Source organism: Dendropsophus ebraccatus, chromosome 1, assembly GCF_027789765.1.
Source record: "Dendropsophus ebraccatus isolate aDenEbr1 chromosome 1, aDenEbr1.pat, whole genome shotgun sequence".
Taxonomy (NCBI): domain Eukaryota; kingdom Metazoa; phylum Chordata; class Amphibia; order Anura; family Hylidae; genus Dendropsophus; species Dendropsophus ebraccatus.
Genome location: NC_091454.1, coordinates 219,572,232 through 219,594,012, shown reverse-complemented (window position 1 = coordinate 219,594,012; position 21,781 = coordinate 219,572,232). Strand labels below are relative to the sequence as shown.

Genomic DNA, 21,781 nt, shown 5'->3' with positions numbered 1-21,781 from the left:
TCCCTTTCCTGACTTCAGGGTGTCCCCTCTGGGTATTGTTCCCAAGAAGGAACCAAATTCATTCAGGTTAATACATCATCTATCGTTTCCAGATGGGGAGTCCTTGAACGCACTGACGGACAAAAGCAATGCATCGGTAGATTATGCATCCTTTGAGGAGGCATTGTGCCTTTTAAGAAATTTTGGTTCTGGTGCATTAATGGCAAAAAGTGATGTTAAATCAGCTTTTAGGCTTTTGCCCGTCAATCCGGGGGGTTTTAATTCTTTGGGGTTTTTCTTTGACGGAAATTTCTTTTTTGATAAATGCTTACCTATGGGTTTTACTCTCTCCTGTTTTTATTTTGAAAGTTTTGCTAGATTTGTTGAATGGGTAGTTAGAATGGGGGTGCCGGAAGGGGGGGTTTTGCATTATTTAGATGATTTTTTGTTTATAGGTAGAGCGGGTTCTAATGTTTGTTCTGAGTTGTTAAATAGATTTCGTTTGGTTGCTAACAATTTTGGCATCCCCATTGCAGAAGACAAAACTGTGCCCCCTTGCCAGTGTCTGGAATTTTTGGGCGTGACTATAGATTCTGTAAACATGGAATTTCGCCTCCCAGTAGACAAGTTAGTTAGATTGAAGAAGTTGTTGGAGCAAATGTTGTCTAAAAAGAAAGTGTTATTGAAAGAAATGCAATCCCTACTAGGTCTGCTAAATTTTGCACTTAAAGTTATACCAATGGGTCGCATATTCTCTAGGAGATTATATATGTCTACATCAGGCCTCAAGTCGCCTTACGCGCACATTCGTTTGTCTAAACCATTGAAGGAAGATATAAGCATGTGGCATGAATTCTTGTCCCGTTTTAATGGAAGGTCGGTCTGGCAGGAGGAGTTTGTGGACGCTGAGGCATTGCTGTTGTATACGGATGCAGCCGGATCTTTGGGTTATGGGGCGTTTTGGGCGGGGAAATGGTCTGCAGAGGGTTGGCCTGAGTCTTGGGTAATTAATGGCTTAGTTAAAAACATTGTATTGCTAGAACTTTTCCCTGTTGTAGTTGCCATAGTGATATGGGGCCAGCATTTTAAGAATAAAAGGATCCGGCTCAGGTCAGATAATAAAGGTGTTATATTTGCAATAAATTGCCTGTCATCCAAATCTCCCGAAGTAGTTAAATTATTACGTCATTTAGTGCTATGTTGTCTGTCTTTTAATATCTGGCTCAAAGCAGTATACTTAGAGGGTTCAAAAAATGTAATTGCTGATTCTCTATCTCGCCGACAGTTTACAACGTTCAGAATCCTGGCGCCCGGAGCGGAGCAAGAAGGGGTACCCTGCCCAAGTCACCTATGGGATCTGGTCTGGGAATAGTGCCTAAGTTATTGTGTAACTCGTTGTCTAGCAGAACATGGGCCTTATATTCGGCTGCATGGCAGGACTGGAAGCGTTTTTGTATGGTCAGAGATGTTGAGTATTTAGAAGGGGATGTGTGGCTAGCTTTAGCATATTTAGAGTATTTGTCTGTCAGAAATTGGTCTTTTGCTACATTGTCAAAACATTTAGCGGGTGTGTCATTCTTTCTTAAGCTTTTTGGCGGTCAGAGTATAATGAGTTACTTTCCTGTCGCTCAAGCCTTGAAGGGTTACAGGAAACAAACTCCTCTGAGGGATCTACGCAGACCTATTACCGTGGACCTACTTTTTAAAATCTGTAAGGCCTTGCAGCTGGTGTGTTCATCCCCATTTGAAGTTGTTTTGTTTAAAGTTGCTTTCTGTTTAGCCTTCTTTGCTGCATTGAGAATTAGTGAGCTGGTAGCTAAGAATAAAACTACTGTTTCTGGTCTGTTGTTGTCAGATATTAGAGTATGCGGTGATGATCTACATATCTTAATTCGTTTTTCTAAAACAGACATTTTAGGTAAAGGTTCTATGGTTCGTGTTAGTCGTTTCGCAGACTCCCCTGTTTGCCCTGTGAAAGCAGTTAAGGATTATTTAATCATTCGTCCACCAATTGAGGGTGTATTTCTGCTGCATGAAGATTGGTCTTTTCTATCTATGTTCCAGTTTAACTCGGTTCTCAAAAAATGTTTGGGTCAGTTAGGTTTGTCTCATTTAAAAATCAGCAGTCACTCCTTTAGAATCGGCGCAGCGACTGAGGCTGCTGCGCTGGGTCTACAGGAGCATGTGGTCAAGCGTATTGGTAGATGGAACTCTAGTAGATATAAGTTGTATGTGCGCCCTGGCCTAGTGGTGTCCTAACTCTTTCTTTTCTAGGTAAGAAACTTTCTGTCTGGATAGTAGGACATTCCTTTGTTTATTGGGCAGAACAGAGAGCAGCCTCACGTTCGTATTCAGCTAATCTAGCTATGGACTTTAGTAGTTATTCCATTTTATGGTTCGGTTTCAGGGGTCTAAGGTGGAGGGAGTTATACACAGAAGTGCTATGTTTAGCTGCATCATTGCCTCCTCCTGATATATTAATCATTCATGCGGGCGGCAATGATGTGAGCAAGGTCAGGACGGAAGTCCTGATAGAGGAAATGAAAAGGGATATATGCTTACTAAATCTTTTCTTCCCACAGGCATGTTTAATTTTTTCTGATATTGTACCAAGGCTGGAGTGGAAAATTAAAGGTACTATGTACTGTGAGCGTATACGCAAGCGCATTAATCACAGTCTAGAGAAATTTATGCCAACCATAGGTGGAGTCTCTTTTAGACACACGGAGCTGGAGGGCTTCTTGCCCGGTTTATATTGGTCAGACTTGGTCCATTTATCAGAAATAGGTTTGGATATTTTTAATATGGACTTACAGTCCATGGTTGAGGTCGGTGCCGCGGTGCTTTTTGGGGGGGGCCTGGACCGTTGGTCTCAGGCTGGTGGGGTATAATCGCCCAGTATATTCTGGGATGGATAGGTTCTCTTTTATGGTATATGAGGTTTTACTGATTAAATTATTTATTCTTATTTATAACGAAATGTTTGTAAACCCTTATAAAGTTCCGCGGCCATAAACTTTTCAAAAGGTAAAGGTGTTGTGTCTTCTTTTTTAGGTTAAGTTTGGGGGTGGGGTGGGGCTTGCACTTCCGTGCTAAGGGCCCCCCCATATTATTGGGGGGACACACGGAATTGCGGCCCCCCCCCCCCTTTTTATATAAGGTTATACTGTAGGGCAGACTTGGTCTGTCCCGTTGTTTGTGTTTCCCCCCCCCCCCTATTTCTCTCTTCACAGGTGGTCCGGCCCAATTCTAGAAGCTTCTGCTGAACAGCTGTTACTATCAGCTGATTGGATCAACGGTCGAGCGGGAAAATGAACAGGAGAGATATCAGCTGTGATTGGCCGTTTAAAAAAAGTGCGGGAGATTCGTTTTGCATTTAAGCAGGGACACAGCGCTGGGAGCTCAGTCGGCGCTGATCCCTGGATGAAGAAGCTCCCTCCCTCCCTCCCCAAATTTTAAGGAATTGTGAACTGTCGCGGACTTTGTAGTGGGGTATAATCGCCCAGTATATTCTGGGATGGATAGGTTCTCTTTTATGGTATATGAGGTTTTACTGATTAAATTATTTATTCTTATTTATAACGAAATGTTTGTAAACCCTTATAAAGTTCCGCGGCCATAAACTTTTCAAAAGGTAAAGGTGTTGTGTCTTCTTTTTTAGGTTAAGTTTGGGGGTGGGGTGGGGCTTGCACTTCCGTGTACCTGTGCGGCCCCTGTAGCCTTATGAACCTGTGCGCCCCTGTAGTCTTATGTACCTGTGCGGCCCCTGTAGTCTTATGTACCTGTGTGGCCCCTGTAGTGTTACGTACCTGTGCGCCCCTGTAGTGTTATGTACCTGTGCGGCCCCTGTAGTGTTATGTACCTGTGCAGCCCCTGTAGTCTCATGTATCTGTGTGGCCCCTGTAGTGTTATGTACCTGTGCAGTCCCTGTAGTCTCATGTACATGTGTGGCCCCTGTAGTGTTATGTACCTGTGCAGCCCCTGTAGTCTCATGTATCTGTGCGGCCCCTGTAGTGTTATGTACCTGTGCAGCCCCTGTAGTCTCATGTATCTGTGCGGCCCCTGTAGTGTTATGTACCTGTGCAGCCCCTGTAGTCTCATGTACCTGTGCGGCCCCTGTAGTCTTATGTACCTGTAATTTCTCTGTAAATTTTCTTTCTTGTCCATAGCAACCAATCACAGCTCAGCTTTGAGTGTACCAGAGCAATGTAAGAGATGAAAGCTGAGCTGTGATTGGTTGCTATTGACAATGAAAGCTGAGCTGTGATAGGTTGCTATTGACAATGAAAGCTGAGCTGTGATTGGTTGCTATAGAATTTTACTGTAATACAATTAGATAATGTTCCCTCTTTGGCCCATAATTTGGGGTGTAAGCACATTGGGTGTCCGGGTAGGTTTTTGTAAAGTGCTGATGCTGCAGGAGATAAACAGCAATGGCTCGCCCTCGTTCTGTTATCGGCCGTTATCACAGAATGTTCTGTATTGTTTGGCTTTAAATTTGGAAAATTTGTAAATCGAGTGTCCATGAAGGTTTTCATAAGGGTCCCAGCCTTGTTGATGTTGCTCTCTGTTATCAGCCATTATCACAGCCTGTGCTCTATAGCCATCTAAATGCCTGAACTGTTATGGAGAGATTTCAAGAGTTGCCCATGGCAACCAATCACAGCTCAGCTTTATGTGCGAAATGAAAGCAGAGCTGTGATTGGTTGCTATGGGAAACACATAAAAACTTACTATAAGCCATCATGATAAATGTTATCCTTTGGTCCCAAATGTGCCATGTAAGTACATGGGAGAAGCTTCCCAGGACTGGATCCAGCTTTTCCTGACACCTAGGGAGGAGCGGCAGGGAGCAGAACAGAGTGAAAGGCGGCAGGTGATTCGCTCAGCTCTAGAAATATACATTATGTTACTTCTGGGGCATATAGGGCTACTTGTTCCCACAACGTCTTTTTTGGCCATTTGGAGGCATTTTTTTTGGACGGTACTAAAACGCCACTAAACCCAGTTTATGCAAATTATTGCCATGTTTTGGCCGTCCAAAAAGAAAAAGAATTCTCCAAATGGCCACAAAAAGACGTTGGGGGAGAACATAGGGGGAGATTTATCAAGGGGTGTAAAACATAGACTGGTATAAACTACCCACAATAACCAATCACAGCTCAGCTTTCATTTTAGCAGGGCTGAAAGCTGAGCTGTGATTGGCTGCTGTGGGCGAAACACCAATACATATTTTACACCCTTTCATAAATCTCCCCCATAGTCTTAAACAAAACAACAAGGGTATGGCACCCACAAAACAACTCCATAATACGCACAAAAATACTAAACATTATAATAGGGTAGGTCTTTTTTTTTTTTTTTTTTTTTTTGCTATTGTCTACTGGAGTGTTAGAAATACCAAATACAAATTCAACAGTATCTGTATATTCATCCCATTGTATAATTGTAACCCTGCTCTGTACTGAAGAGGGGCAACAACCCCGAAACAGCTGTCTGCAGATGGGAAGTCTTTCCCTTCGGAGAGATTGTTTTGCTCGGCATAATATCTTAAGTCAATGTTTTAAGACTCCTAGGTAGAGTGAGACACTGACATGAAGGGATGGATCTTTGCCCAAGAGGTTTGAGAGCAATATACTTTCTCCCCATTATATAAGTAACACAAGAAATAAAAGATCTGAATTCCGATTTTTCGCATTTATGATATAAAAACATAGTAAAAAAAATAAAAATTGGTTTTACCATACTACAGGACACTGGAAATCAGATAATCCACCATCATTGCATGAAGTTATTCCATGTGTGAACACAACCTGCATGTATGAAACAATCTACTACACCCAAGAACATTCATACCAAACATCCTTACCCATGGATATACAGTACAGCGTACATTGATTTTGTAGCACATGTTAATTTTACAGTTAGCTGTTAACATTTGATATTTTTATACTTTTATTTGACAGCAGTTGTTTGTCTATACAGTTATTACTAGAGAGAATTATTTCTGTTATTAGAGAACTCTACCGACCTGGACTTTCTTTCACCTTTGATGTATAATGTTACGGCTTTTGTTGTTTAATATGAAAATTTTAATAAATTGAGATCTGTGAGATTATTTTCTATGGGGGTCTTGTTTGGGTGATCAGTAGTCAGGTCACTAGTAATGGATAGTGATGAGCAAACTTGCTGAAAGATCGACATTCAACTGAAGAAGTAGGATGCCGCCTTGGGGCTGACCAAAAAACATGAATGCAGCCTAAGCCCTATGTTTATATCCATGTTTTCCAGGACTCCCTAGGGTGGCATTCGACTTCTTCAGCCATTGGGAGTCAGATGTAGCGTGTTTGGATGAACATTGCCGAACCCAAACGTTTGGCAAGTTTGCTCAACACTAAAGTACCTGATACACGAACTGATTATCTGCCGCTTTCGGGCGATATTGGGCGTTACAGCTGATAAACAGTTTGTGTAGTAGAAGACAGTGATCATCTGTTATCTGCTATGGGCTGCCCAGATGATCTAACAATTCCCCCCCCCCCAGCTCCTTGCCCCCCCCCCCCCTTCCTACCCGCTTGCTGTTAGCACATGTGTGGTACCATTTCTTTGGTGGTTGGTCAGTTGTGTTGTACAGTTCAGCCAGTGGGGGAACGAGGAGCAAGCCAGCACTGACCTGACAGGTTGGCGCTCACTCGCCATTGCACAGTGTAATGGGGGCTTAACTTTGGAGCAATGCGATTAAGCAGACTCCTGGTTTAACCCCTTATATGGTCCCAGTGTAGGACCCTACAGGAGCAGCGGAAAGTCAGTAGAAAGGGACATAGACCAAGGGGTAGTTTAGTGACTGTGCATGAACCATCACCTGATGGGGGCAGCATTTTAGTTAACCACTATGAGGATAACTCTACAGATACTTCACCAACAAGGATTTAGTATGTTGAAGGGTGTTTTGGTTGCTGAAATAATAATAAAAAAAAAAAACTTCAAAAACGCAAGAAACTTTTTGCAGGGTTTTTTGGGTTTTTTTGCCCCATAATATTTCCTCATAGTAGCAGATGTGAGGTTGTTCTGTCTGCTGGTTATTATGGTCTCCTATTTATGTCTTCACGGTAGATGAGTTCAAGGTAGAGAACTGTAAGCCAGGAAACCCCCACTAGTGATGAGCTCCCACTGCGCTGCTGGTGTCACTCTGTGGTTTGTCATGAAATCTTTCCTAGAAAAGAAAATGTTTGAAAGAACTGAGGTATCATATATAGTATCTGCTAAATCCCTATAAGACTATAATATCTTATTCCTCAGCTTCTTGGGAGACGTTCTTCATGGCGCTACCCGACTATATCAGTATTTTCCATACAGTGCGTAAGAGAACAGGAGAGGGCAGAGATGAAAATATAAAAAATATGTATATTTATTTTTGTAATTAAACTTAAACAACATGTTTATATATATATATATATATATTATTTTTTTTTCCACACCAATGCACAAATAATTTTTTTTTTAACTCATAGGTGCTGCCCTACTTAACACTACCACCCTAGGCACAGGTCTTAGTGACCAATACAGTCCTGTACGTCCTTGGGTGAGCATATATCTGTAGTGATTTCAGAGTAATGGTACTGTACATCATAAATAGTTACTATAATAGGACTATACATCAAAAAGTATTTTTGCACCACATTTCTTGGTAAAACATCCTTCTATGTGCTGAAAGAAAAGGGAAGTTAAAGTGTAACACATGTTTATTTATAATATTCCCACAAAGCTATGACGCAACTCCGCCATGACACCTGCCAGTGGACTTTCTGCCACAAGTCCCAGGCCCCGACACAGCAATAAGTGGTGAGACAGCTTCCCATGCTTGCGTTGGGAACTGCAGGGTTGCACAAGCCTTGCACAAGTGTCACTAGTTCTGCAGCCTAGTTTGATGTCTTTATAATATGTTACCATTAGAATAGACATTACACTGGGGGAAGCTGTCTGTATCAGTAGTGCTGCAGTCTGCCATAATGTCTATATAATACATGTTACTATTAGAATAGACACTACACTGGGGGAAGCTGTCTGTGTCACTAGTGCTGAAGCCTCCCCTGATGTCAATATATTACATGTTACCATTAGAATAGACATTACACTGGGGGAGCTGTCTGTGTCACTAGTGCTGCAGCCTCCCCTGATGTCTATATAATACATGTTACCATTAGAATAGACATTACACTGGGGGAGCTGTCTGTGTCACTAGTGCTGCAGCCTTCCCTGATGTCTATATAATACATGTTACCATTAGAATAGACATTACACTGGGGGAGCTGTCTGTGTCACTATTGCTGCAGCCTTCCCTGATGTCTATATATTACATGTTACCATTAGAATAGATATTACACTGGGGGGGGGGGGAGCTGTCTGTGTCACTAGTGCTGAAGCCATGGCATATTGTAGTAGAGAGAGCAGGGATAAAAGGACACCGGGGAGCGTGGACAGGTGTTTTTATTTTTTGGGGGGTTTTTTTTATGTTTGTCTGCCATTTTCCCGAAACCGTCTGAACTTTGCAAAACGTTTGGTTCCACAGGGAACCGAATGTTTTGCAAAGTTTATACTGAATTTAGGTTCAGGAGGCTTGGCGCGTTCATCTCTCAGTCATAGGTTTCTCTTGCTGCAATTACATAAACCACTTCATTCCCAATAGGGGATATGTGCCATAAATATGGGCTGCACTATGGCTTACCCATTTATTATTGCATCACGGATCATAGCCCCAACACCCATCTGTAATGGAGGGGGGGGCTGTCTGTGTCACTATTGCTGAGCCTCCCTATATGTCTATATAATACATGTTACCATTAGAATAGACATTACACTAGGGGGAGCTGTCTATGTCCCTAGTGCTGCAGCCTCCCCTGATGTCTATATATACATTACCATTAGGCTATGTTCACACTACGTATATGTGTACATATACGTGTTAAACTCCGGCCGGGGATTTACGTAAGTTGCGGCCGGCTACGTATGGACCGCGAACTTACGCCCGCAGTCTACTTACGCTTCCCGAGTGCCCTACGTAGCGATCTGACAGCGGTCTTTTACTTGGAAAGCTTCGCCTAGCCCCAGACACCCCACAGAACCTTTTGGATTGGCACAAAAAGCTGCAAAAAAGAAGAAATCACCACTCCGTACGGGACCGCATGTTACGCTACGGGCGTAAGTTACAGCATTTCCGTCCTCAAACAATGATCCTGGCGTAAGTTCTTATGTAGTGTAAACTGTGCAGCCGTACATCGTATACTTTCCATTGTACGCAAACTACGTAAATCTCCGGCCGCTTATTCACGGAACGCGCTACGGACGGAAACTTACGTAGTGTGAACATAGCCTTAGAGTGAACATTACACTGGGTGAGCTGTCTGAGTCATTAGTCCTGAAGACATAACAGAGGGGCCATATCACCCATTACTGCTAACAGTTAATGTCAATATTTTCTTCAATAAAGTTTTATAACTTAAAAAAAAATGTAAGTATAGTCCTTTCACCCTTGAATGTTAGAGTTTTATTCTCCTGCATATTAGGAGAACGGCAGAACAAAATGATGAAAGTAATACACCGATCTGTGCAGCATTTTGTCACTAGTTTATGCCGCTCTCATTTAGAGCAGAATAAACCTAGTGACAGATTCCCTTTAAGAGCTGTATTCTATGGCCTTTAAGTGTCATCACATGTTTAAATTTTTTCAGCTTTTTAGTGAATTGAGGAACAAACTAAAATCTCTCCTTCCATTATATTATATTCTCACTGATAGCTACACGTTGTTTCTTCTCCAACGCAGATATAGAAAACACATAATAACGCTATTTCTATAACTAATTGTAATCATGGTCACCCTCCTATTGTTCTGTGTGTTCGGCTCCTATGTAAGACAATGCTTGGTGGGCGCACAACACAGATCATCAGGTGGCTGAGATCCTGCAGGGTCTCCAGTCCTTACACATCCAGACGTGGTGTCCTACTAGGGATCCCTATGGGTGTGCTATGGTGTATGTCATCTCCTGTACAATGTATGATCATATAGTATAGGAAGTGTCATGTCTCCTCTGTCACCACAATAGGTCGAACTTGAGATTAAACATTTTGCCGACTTATTTTTATTCCTTTTTGTGATGTTTTTTTTTTTTTGCTCCCGTTTCTTAGTTCTAATAAAGAATCCTCTGAAGCTGTAAGCGTGACTTCCCCTTCTGGACATTTCCTCTTTCTTCATATAAGTAAGAACAGAGCTGGAGATACAGATAGAAGAAGCTTCCTGCAGATCCCTGATCATACATGGTGCAGATCCTCCTCCACCATCTACAATGAGACTTTCCATCCTGATCTTCTGTTGTCTCCTCGGTAAGAACCTCCTATTATATCCAGCATGGGGGATAGAGAAGAAGACATTGTAGGGTATAAGAGATGAGAGAACAGGATCTGACCAACCTCTTATCTCCATTCCAGAAGACTATATACAGCGCTGAGAACCTGCAGACAGATCCATGCTGTGCACTCTATATACAGAAGTATAATCTATAGGAGTTGGGGCAGAGATCAGTTAGCAATAGGAAGAGATTAGAGATGGGCAAATGTTTCAAAAATTCCGTTTGGCAGGTTCTGCAAACTTTAATGTAATGTTCAAGTTGGTGCCAAACTGTAGTATAAAAGACCTCACTAAGACAGCTAAACACTTGCAGGCATTTAGCTGTTTTACAGTAGTTTTAAAGGGCGCTCATTATACTTACCTTTCCTCACTCCCCCGGTGTCCATCTTCAGGTGACAGCCCACTCAGCCAATCTCTGGTTGACTAGGTCAAGACAGCACCGCAGCCAGTGATTGGCTCAGCTCTGCAGGCATCTAAAGACATCAGAGAGCCACAAGAGGACACCGGAGGAGCGCAGACAGGTGAGTATTTCTTTTTTTTTTTCCCCTGAACCTGTCCGAACTTTGCGAAAAGATTGATTTGGTGACATTTTACAAAATTGGGAGCGAAACTGGGTTCGGGAAGCTTGGCTCGCTCATCTCTATTAGAGATGTGATGAAACATCCAGCTACAACACAAGTGAAAAATGTGTGAAAGGGGCCGTTTATTTCTAGGGGGAATCTGCTACCCCCCCCCCCCCCCCCCCATACTAAGTATGGCACTGCAGATAGCCACAGAGCACTTACAAGGGGTTTGATCAAATTATATTGGATTTTAATGAAAATTGGAAAGAAAAGAAAAGTGGTGAATGTAGAATAGGAAGAAATAGAGAGGTTATGTCAGAATATTAGTACACAATCATCCTCGGGTCTGTACGTTGTGGAGTGTGGGAGGAAACCATCACAGACTCCCTGCAGATGTCCTTGGTGAGAGTTGAACCCAGTACCCCAAGATAACAATGCTGGCCACAAAAGTGATCCTTCCCTCCTCTCATATTTGAGGAAATCTGACCATACAGTATGTTGATGCTGCTGGAGGTGACAGGCAGGAATGTATGTAGTAACATTAGATTCCACTGCTTTACACTCCAATATTCCTCATGAGAAGAGTCAAAGTGGTTGGTGTGTTCCAAAACCTGATGTGCTAATGCTGGAAGGGAAGACAATTCATTTCAGATTGTTTATAATTCATACTAAAACATAACTATTTAGTTTTTGATGACAAATATTATATAGAACACAATGGCACCGCAATGGGAGAAAAATACACCCCAGTTTTCCATTATATATGGACACATTTAAATATTCTGTGAGCTGCTGCCTCCCTGCTGCTCACCTCCGTCATTCCTAGTGTGAACATGGGTTGATTCTGCCTTGGCCTAGTTTATTCTAGTGTATTCTGTTTAATGCCCTGCATTTTCTGGAGTGAAAGCATCTAAATGGTTAACTCCTTGCTTTGCCAGTGATTGACAGCCCTATCCTCCTGTGTAAGAGTGCCTATACACAGAGAGATTTATTTGAAAGATTTTTAAAGCCAAAGCCAGGAATGGATTTGGAAAGAGGAGAAATCTCAGTGTTTCCTTTATGACCTGTTCTCTGTTTATAGCCTGTTCTTGGATTTGGCTTTTAAAATTTGTCAAATAAATCTCTCAGTGTAAACGCAGCCTAAGTCTTTCTGCTCCAATAACTTCTGAGGCCAGGACTTTGTTTTTCTTTTAATTTCAGTCATTCATTATGCCTGATTCTGGCTATAGTGTATACTTAGTAAGCCTATACGCCCTTCCTACTCTGTGATTTGTTATCTAGATCTATTAGTTTCCTGACTTTGGCTTGTGTCCCTGACTACGTGTTTGCCTTCTGACTTGGTCTGTATTTTTGTCCTCTGGTTTTCTGACTTTGGTTTGCCTCATTGACTCTGTTTATTGCCCAGCAACTTTGTACTAGTACTGTATCTGCCTCTCCTAGTTTAATCCTAGCTTGACCTCCACCCGCCATTGTGTACATTTGTCCTTGTCTCGTATATGTCCCAAGTTTGTCTTCCACCTATATTAGCGTAGGTGACGGCTCCAAATTGTCCCATGTTGCCTAGGTCAAGTGGAGGCAAGTAGGCAGAGACAGTGGGCGTGAGACAGCGTCAGGACTGAACTTGTCTGTGTCACCTGTGTGTACCCTGACCTGTCCTGAGTCCTGACACTTTTTGTTTGTTTGTTTTTTTCTTCTTTTTAGTGAATCCTGTTAATACCTTTCACAAAATATATTTTTATGATTTATTTTCAATTTGACAAAGATTGTAGGATCTACTGATCTACTAACATGGTCTTAACATGCACTTTATGGTAAAACATGTTATCTGTATTCTGTGGGTCTGTACAGTTACATCAATACCAAGTGTATATAGGCTTTGCTTTATTTTACTACTTTTAAACATTTTTTTTATTACATGACTTGAGCCATTATTCTCCAGTTATTCAATATCCGGATTTTGCATTGATTTACAATTATTTGTTTCCTCTTATCTCTTCATGTGGTTTATTCCAGGGACTTGTTGGACATCAGATAATTTCTGTATTTACCAACCAAGAAGCGTCCGTGTGAGGGAAGGAGATACAGTCACCATCCCGTGTTCTTACACCTATCCTGAGGACCTTAAAGGGAAATCACAGATTATAATAGGATGGGGGGAACATAATGGACCATTCTGCTTTATTATCAAGGAATCCATCACAGACACTGCTGGAAATATTCTAGATGAGTATAAGGAGCGGATGTCTACAGTCACCCATCCTGATAAGCGGACAGCGTCTCTCATAATCCGAGGATGGAAACCTTCAGATGGGACCACATTCTGCTGTACACCAACTATGTATAGGACTGACGCTGAACCATTCACCTGGAGCGACACATATGGGACGTCTCTCACTTTGTCAGGTAAAAAAATATTTTATATAATATATTCTATATCTCAGTATTAGAGATGAGCGAGTAGTGAAATATTCGACTTTCGAGAATTCAAATCGAATAGGCACCGAGATTCGACTATTCGAACGAATATTCGATCCCATTATTGTCTATGGGAAAAAAATTTGTGGCACTCGGAAATCTAAATTCGACCACTTGAAGGTCACCAAGTCCCCCCATAAAACCTCCCTAAACGATGCCAACACCTCCGGAATGACACTGGGACATCAGGGGCAGCATGCCTGGGTGCACCAAACACCCCAAAATCGCAGTATCATGCCACTCTCCGCAGTTGCGAAGGAAAAATATTTGCGAACGCTTTACGAATGTTTATGGCAATGTTTACACATTTTGTTCGTATTTCTTGCGCAGCGTTACATACATGATTCCAATGTGCGTCTGTAGAGCGTCATGTTATTCGCACATATCACGCATCATGCTGTTCAAACGTTACTGGCACAGTATGTATGACATGCCTTTTACTGGGCTACTGGAACAATATGTATAACGTGCCTTTTACTGGGCTACTGGAACAATATGTATAATGTGCCTTTTACTGGGCTACTGGAACAATATGTATAATGTGCCTTTTACTGGGCTACTGGAACAATATGTATAATGTGCCTTTTACTGGGCTACTGGAACAATATGTATAACGTGCCCTTAGTGGGCTAAACTAAAGACACTATAAGTCACACACACAGGGTACTGGAATGAATACACCTGCTGATGCTGATGCTGCTGTTATATTATCTATTTCTTAGCACTGAGAAGCTTTGGATTCAGAGATTACTTTTTCGCTGGATCTTAGCCCTGAGGACTTTTAGGTTCTGTAGTAAGCCTGCCTAACCAAAACGCTACTAAAACCTGTCTCTCCCTGCTCTAAGATCTCTCCCTGACTAGGTTGAAAGCGCATCTGCGGCCGAGAGGCGGGAGCCAAGTATTTAAGATTCGAGGTCATGTGCTTCAGCCATCCAATGAGGGTAGACACGCGCTGCGCTGCGTGCGTACTCCCAGGGTCCCTCACGCCCTCCCTGCATGGTGATTGGATTAAAAAAAGCGCCAACTGCGATGGGAGGGCTTTTGAATGTTTCCCGCGTATTTGCACACTACTCGATTGTATTCGAATCTTTCTAATACCGCAATATTCGATCGAATGCCATCTCGATTGAATCGTATTCACTTGTCTCTACTCTGTATGAAAAAATGGTCTTACAAAGTTAGGCTGGGTTCACACACAGTATATTTCAGGCTGTATTTGGTCCTCATGTCAGGTCCTCATAGCAACCAAAACCAGGAGTGGATTGAAAACACAGAAAGGCTCTGTTCACACAATGGTGAAATTGAGTGGATGGCCGTCATATAACGGTAAATAACGGCCATTATTTCAATACAGAAGCCATTGTATTAAGATAACAGAAAATATTTGCCATTAAATGGCGGCCATCCACTTGATTACAACATTGTGTGAACAGAGCCTTTCTGTGTTTTCAATCCACTCCTGGTTTTGGTTGCTATTCAGCCTCAAATATACAGCCTGAAATATACTGTGTGTGAACCCAGCCTAAATGTTTGTACGGAGAAGATGGAATGAGAGTCATCACCTAAAAGTTGTATGTTTTAACCCCTTAACACACTGTGCTGTACATGTACAGTGCAGAAACAGTGATTTGAGGGCAGTGTGACACCCAGGATTACTAATGACTGACATCAGTAATGACTAGAGATGAGCGAGTACTGCTCGATCAAGTAGATATTCGATTGAGAAGTACACTTTTCGAAATACTTGTTTTCGATCGAGTATTCGACTAGAATACGCAGTTAAAATTCGATTCCCCTCCCACCTTCCCTGACACCAGCAGGCTCTAGGAGCACCCAGGAAGTAAAAAAAAAAGCATCTACATTCATTGGCTGGCTAAACCATGTGACCTTCAAAGTACAAGAATAGGAGATTTCAGATTCGTTTTCAGATGCTACTTGGAGCTAGACAGGGAGACATTGTGTAGCAGGGACAATTAGTTATGAGGGGATTTTAGGCAGGAAGGACCCCCAAAAGCCCTTGTTAGGGCTAAATTTATAGATAGCAGAGATTGATCACACATATATATAGCTATTAAACCGGCTAGCAGCACATCAGTGTGTTCTGATGACGAATGCACTGTGAGGAATAGGCTGCAGTGTATCTACTTGGTAAAAACTTCAGATATAGGGTATATGGCTGTATACTGAGAATGTGCAAAAAAAAAAATGTTGATACTATTGTTTTGTGTTCTTTGTGTAACATAAACCACTTCAATGCCTGTTGCCTGTAGGCATAGGCAATGTGATTTAAAGGGGTGCATGAAAATGTTTCTTTTGCTTAGAATTTGGCTTTGTACAAGTAGACTAGCCTTATGTTGCTCTATGGGATCCCAAGCGGCTCCGCAAACAACTGACATGTCCGTTTTCTGTGGCCGCAATTTAGTGAATAGCGGCCTAACACAGCCCTATAGACCAAAGGATAAAAGCGCTATAAGCCTGGGAATAGAGCGATTTTAAGGAACGTATATTTGTTAACAATGGTTTGAACTTTTTACAAGCCATCACATGAAAGAAATGTTACACATGTTACATATCGTTGTAATCGGAACAACTTAAGGAACATGCATAATAAGTCAGTTTTACCCCAGTGCGAACGGCGTAAACACGAAACTCCGTGAAATGAAAAAAAAATCCTTTTTTTTTAAAATTTGACAGCGCAAATGATTTTTTTACGGTTTCGCAGCATATTTTATGGGAAAATAAAGTCTGTCATTGCAAAGTACAATTGGTGTTGCAAAAAATAAGGCCTCATGTGGGTCTCTAGGTGAATAAATGCAAGCGCTATGGCCTTTTAAACATAAAGTGGAAAAAGCAAAAGCGCAAAAACGAAAAATGGCTTTGACCTTAAGGGGTTAAAGTGTGCCTGTTGTTATAACTTTCAAACTCTAAAACAACAGTAGATTTTGTTTTAGTTATCATGGAGAACATGGCACTTCCTGTTTTGTGACTGTTTTTTTTTTTCCCCCTCAAAAACAGGAGACAGTCAGGAAACAGGAAGTCCTGTGTTTCCCAGGCCATGTGAGCGCTCACAGAGAGAAGGCAGTCAGGTGATTGATGGACACATTGAGCCGGAATACCTGTGTTTAGTCTCTTTTTTTTTAACCAGAACAAGTCAGAAATTCTGCTTTCAGGAGACTGGACCTGGATACAGTAAGTATAGCTGTTATATAGCAGCCTTCAGGAGACTGGACCTGGATACAGTAAGTATAGCTGTTATATAGCAGCCTTCAGGAGACTGGGCCTGGATACAGTAAGTATAGCTGTTATATAGCTGCCTGCAGGAGATTGGACCTGGGTACAGTAAGTATAGCTGTTATATTGCTGCCTTAAAGGAGAAGTCCGGCATTTTTTTAAATTAAAGTATTGTATTGCCCCACAAAAGTTATACAAATCCCCAATATACACTTATTACAGGAAATGCACATAAAGGGCTTTTTCCCTGCACTTACTACTGCATCAAGGCTTCACTTCCTGGATAACATGGTGATGTCACTTCCTGGATAACATGGTGATGTCACTTTTTGGATAACATGGTGATGTCACTTCCTGGATAAAATGGTGATGTCACTTCCTGGATAAAATGGTGATGTCACTTCCTGGATAACATGGTGATGTCACTTCCTGGATAACATGGTGATGTAACTTCCTGGATAAAATGGTGATGTCACGACCCGACTCCCAGAGCTGTGCGGGCTGTCGCTGCTGGAGAGGCTGATGGCAGGGGGACATTGAGGGACACAGGGTAATGGAGGGACACTGGGCATCGCTCTGCCATCATCCACTCCAGCAGCCACAGCCCGCACAGCTTTGTGAGTCGGGTCGTGACATCACCATTTTATCCAGGAAGTGAAGCCTTGATGCAGTAGTAATTGCAGGGAAAAAGCACTTTATAAGCATTTCCCGTAACAAGTGTATATTGGGATTTGTATAACTTTAGGAGTGCGATTTAATACTTTAATAAAAATTTTCACCGGACTTCCCCTTTAAGGAGACTGGACCTGGATATAGTAAGTATAGCTGTTATATAGCAGCCTTCAGGAGACTGGACCTGGATAGAATAAGTATAGCTGTTATATAGCTGCCTTTAGGAGACTGGACCTGGATACAGTAAGTATAGCTGTTATATTGCTACCTTTAGGAGACTGGACCTGGATACAGTAAGTATAGCTGCTATATAGCTGCCTTCAGGAAACTGGAACTGGCTACAGTAAGTATAACTGTTATATAGCTGCCTTCAGGAGACTGGACCTGGATAGAATAAGTATAGCTGTTATATAGCTGCCTTCAGGAGACTGGACCTGGATACAGTAAGTATAGCTGTTATATTGCTACCTTTAGGAGACTGGACCTGGATACAGTAAGTATAGCTGCTATATAGCTGCCTTCAGGAAACTGGAACTGGCTACAGTAAGTATAACTGTTATATAGCTGCCTTCAGGAGACTGGACCTGGATTTCTGGTAAGTCCAGCTTTGTCTTACAGCATGATAACAACAAAAAAATAATGAATGTATATTGCAAACTTGCTTTATTTCACATCTACTTTTGATTTAGATTTTGAAAGTTATAACGATAGGGACACTTTAAAGTTTTTTAGAAACACAGAAGATTTTGGCAGAAAGAGACCACAGCCCCATGCCCGGTCCATCTAGTCATCCCTTATATTATTTTCCCTTTCATTATCTTAAAAAAAAAAAAAAAAGTATATATATATATATATATATATATATATATATATATATATATGTGTGTGTGTGTACCAGGCATGATTACATTTAGTTATTGTAGATTTACTGTACGAACCACATCTGCTGGAAGTTTCCTTAAGCATCTGCTACTCCTTATAATCAATATGCAATTCCATGGCTTCTAGATGGAAGGTGGGTGTCCCAGGTGGACGAGTTGATGGCCGTCCAAGGAGAAGAGATGATCATCCCCTGTCACTACCCACTGAAGACCCTTGGGGAACCCCAACAAGTCACCTGGTATACTGGAGATGATGAACGATGTTCCATTAATAATCGTAAGGTTTACAGCTGGGACCCCACACGCCCAGGAGGTGTATATCCATACTCACTGGTGAACTTCCCTGAGGATGTCTCTCTGCGTATACACAGGGTACAGAGATACGGCTATTACTGTTGCCAAGTGGATGGAAAAATACAAAGCAGATATGGTACAGAACTGACCATCACAGGTAAGGAAATATTAATTGCTGTAAATGAGTAAATGAGAATAAGGAATATGGACCAGTATAGGACTATAGTGTAACCGGTGTATTTGTAGGAGAAAAAGATTAGGAAGCAATGAATACATTCTAGGATATCTATCCACTAATATACATATAAATAATGTAAATATGCTTCTTAACTATAACACTGTAGAAATATTTCAAAGGGTATTTCAAAGGTGTATTTTTTTTTAGCCTGTTTAAGGTAACAATTATAGGTTTTCACTCTACATACAATAACATAGATATACAGTTTAGGTTATCTATGGGTGTTCTACTTTGGAGGTATCATTGTGGCTTTTCATGTCTGAGTTCATAGTGCACAAAACGACTGGATGACATAAGAGTTTATGACTTTTTGCCAATCTATCTCCTGGTGGGTGGGTCAGGGGTGTGGCCTAACACAGCGGGGGTGTAACCTCCTCCTGTGCCTGATTTACCACATATAATGTGACTCTTGGTGAATCTCTATGTCTACCCAGAGCTGATCCAGACTCCTGAGGCTGCCGCACACCTGTATCTTAATACATCTGATGTAGGGATTTAGTTATGACCAACACACAGATATGCCGGCTATTATAAATCCCCCATTAAGTATACTCATATTGAGGTCCATGTAGCTTTGGGTGGTTCCTCTGTCATAGTTTTTTCCTCTTATTGTAATATATCAGGCACTTAAGTATGATGCCATTTCTTCTCAAGGAATCCCGCAGAATTAGTGAGAAAAAAACCTCTGTAAATATAATAAATAAGAGGTGGATGGTTCTACACAACATGTATTATAGTTTGCTTTTTAACCTTATTTTTTTATTTTTTTTATAAAAATTTTATTCTTTCCAGGCTCCCAATCTTCCTCATCATTCAATGTCACCCAGCCAACTACCATCACAGGATATAGAGGAGAGTCTGTGACACTAAGCTGCTCCTACACCTCATATATGGAGAGCAATATCCTGGGGGCTGCTATATACTGGAGACTGGGCAACCTAAGCGGCCCTTATGTCTACCACCCCTACAAAGAGATGGTTTATCCCGGTTATAGAGGAAGAACAGAGATAACAGGAGCAGCAGATCTGCACATACAGGGGCTGAACATGTCAGATGACTCCATGTATTACTGCTTTGTGGTGATCAGAGTCTGTACACGGAGTGAAAAATATCAAAAAGGAATCCAGTATGGAGGAGGAACCCGACTCACTGTGACAGGTAACATTAACATTTTGTATGGGCAACAAAGAGAATATTACTGTAAGAAAAGCTAATAAATCTCCCCCAAACTTCCAGCAGATGTGGTTGGTAAATCAGAGGGACAGAGCAGGTGCAGGGATTAGATTGTATAGTTAGGTAGACAATTTGCTTACGAACATATCCAACAATCCTTTTCAGTAATTTGTGAGTGTGACTGTATAATGTCCCAGAACGGATGTGCCATTCCTATTGTAACATGTATAGTCTGACACTGAAAAAAAGCCATAAGCTCTGCATTCTAAGGTCTGAAGGCTGTAGTACTGCTCTCCCACCACTAGATGTCTCACTATGTCTTATGCACTTAGCACAGCTAAAGAAAAAGTAACTAATGGATTAACTGCTAATGTGATTAATCTCACGTGTATGTAAATGTATGCCACTGTATGGTGTTAAACTGAAAGTCAATACCTGAGCTGGGTACTCCACAGTGTTCTCCCTAGTGTACCTTCCTGTGTCCCATCACAGCTCAGATCCTTAGCTTTTCTAATCAATGAATCAATCAATATATATATATATATATATATATATATATATATATATATATATATGCAAAAGTCTGTTTGTTGGTCAGCTCACCTGCTGTCGTATAGCCGTCGGTGCACACTAAGACCCGGAGCCAGGGTCACAGCATACCAGAGAAAAAAAAGTCCAGCACCAGGTCGGCATATACCATTAAAATTCCATACTTTATTAGACAATCTTCACATAGGACAGTAATAATTATTACTGTCCTATGTGAAGATTGTCTAATAAAGTATGGAATTTTAATGGTATATGCCGACCTGGTGCTGGACTTTTTTTTCTCTGATATATATATATATATATATATATATATATATATATATATATATTTATTTCAAAGCCTGGCCAGGATGCAATCAGTAGTTAGGAAAGCGCAACTAATGCCAAAACCTCTACTGCAACTCGCTAGGTTTCCCTAGGGATCTCCCCAATAGCTAGCTTTAGCCACTAGGTAGAGACTATGTCACTGATCACGTATCACTCAGTTCCCACCAACAATAATAGGCAGATGTTTTACCAAAAAAGTTTGTGTTGGGATATTCAGGGGTGGGCATATACTACTCTTGGCCACCGTTTTGCCCGCAGCTGAAAACCACCTAGCTCCCCCGGGTTACCGTACCTCTTTGTGTGGGTTGCAAGAAACAGAATATAAACTTTATAGTTTGCAGGAACCCCTAAAGTATGGGATTTCAGACGCGAATTTCAGATGCGGTACCACAGAAATGACCACTTCTACAGATTTCCTGTGTAAACTTCTCTCAGGGATTGTGGAAGTAAGTGGGGTGTTGGGGGTGTATTATCTGTTCCATATTGCCCTGTGCTATACAAACATTGAGGAGGATTTACAGATTACAGGTGGGAGGGACCCTGTCCGATGTGCTGCCCTACTAAGTGCGTGAAGCCGTACAGTGTCTGTGTCTTGTCAGTAGGATGACATATGGGTTTGGGTCTCGAGTGCTCAATGCACCTAAAACATTGCCTTAGGAGATCTGCTTCCTTTTAGAATGTGGAGCAATTTCTTCTGATCCTGAGGTGTTGGCCCTTAGGAATTGTGTCAGGGCCCTGTCAGGGACACAGGACCGCAACTAAATTCTTTCTTTATGCAAGCAACCACAACTATGCAGTGCTAAGCGTCTACCAGGGGAGAGAAGCCACACAGGGATAAACCTTGCCCATGTCAGGAACCTCTCTAAAACCTGCAGGGGAGTTACCTAAAGCTATGGAAATGGACCCCAGTGGGACAAAGCTACTGTACATCTACGTATCCGACTGCGCAGTTCAGCACGACTGGGAAACCCTGGGAGTCTGCTTCGCCCAGGTAACA

The 21,781-nt window shown here is 41.7% G+C and overlaps 2 protein-coding genes across 2 annotated transcripts in view; one reads left to right on the top strand and one right to left on the bottom strand.

The window, feature by feature from the left end:
• The window catches only part of LOC138769970 (sialic acid-binding Ig-like lectin 12), a 93,866-nt gene extending 89,678 nt beyond the window's left edge, over positions 1 to 4,188 (bottom strand). The window contains exon 1 of the mRNA XM_069948793.1: positions 4,112 to 4,188. The gene's annotated coding sequence lies outside the window, so the exon portion shown is untranslated. The remainder of the gene's footprint in view (positions 1 to 4,111) is intronic.
• A 134-nt stretch (positions 4,189 to 4,322) lies between these two features.
• Positions 4,323 to 21,781, top strand: part of LOC138784449 (sialoadhesin-like) — a 73,022-nt gene continuing 55,563 nt past the window's right edge. Inside the window, exons 1-5 of the mRNA XM_069960034.1 lie at positions 4,323 to 4,369; positions 10,162 to 10,356; positions 12,958 to 13,347; positions 18,331 to 18,654; positions 19,528 to 19,893. Of these exons, the coding sequence (XP_069816135.1) occupies positions 10,320 to 10,356; positions 12,958 to 13,347; positions 18,331 to 18,654; positions 19,528 to 19,893 (1,117 nt within the window). The 5' untranslated portion in view covers positions 4,323 to 4,369; positions 10,162 to 10,319. The remainder of the gene's footprint in view (positions 4,370 to 10,161; positions 10,357 to 12,957; positions 13,348 to 18,330; positions 18,655 to 19,527; positions 19,894 to 21,781) is intronic.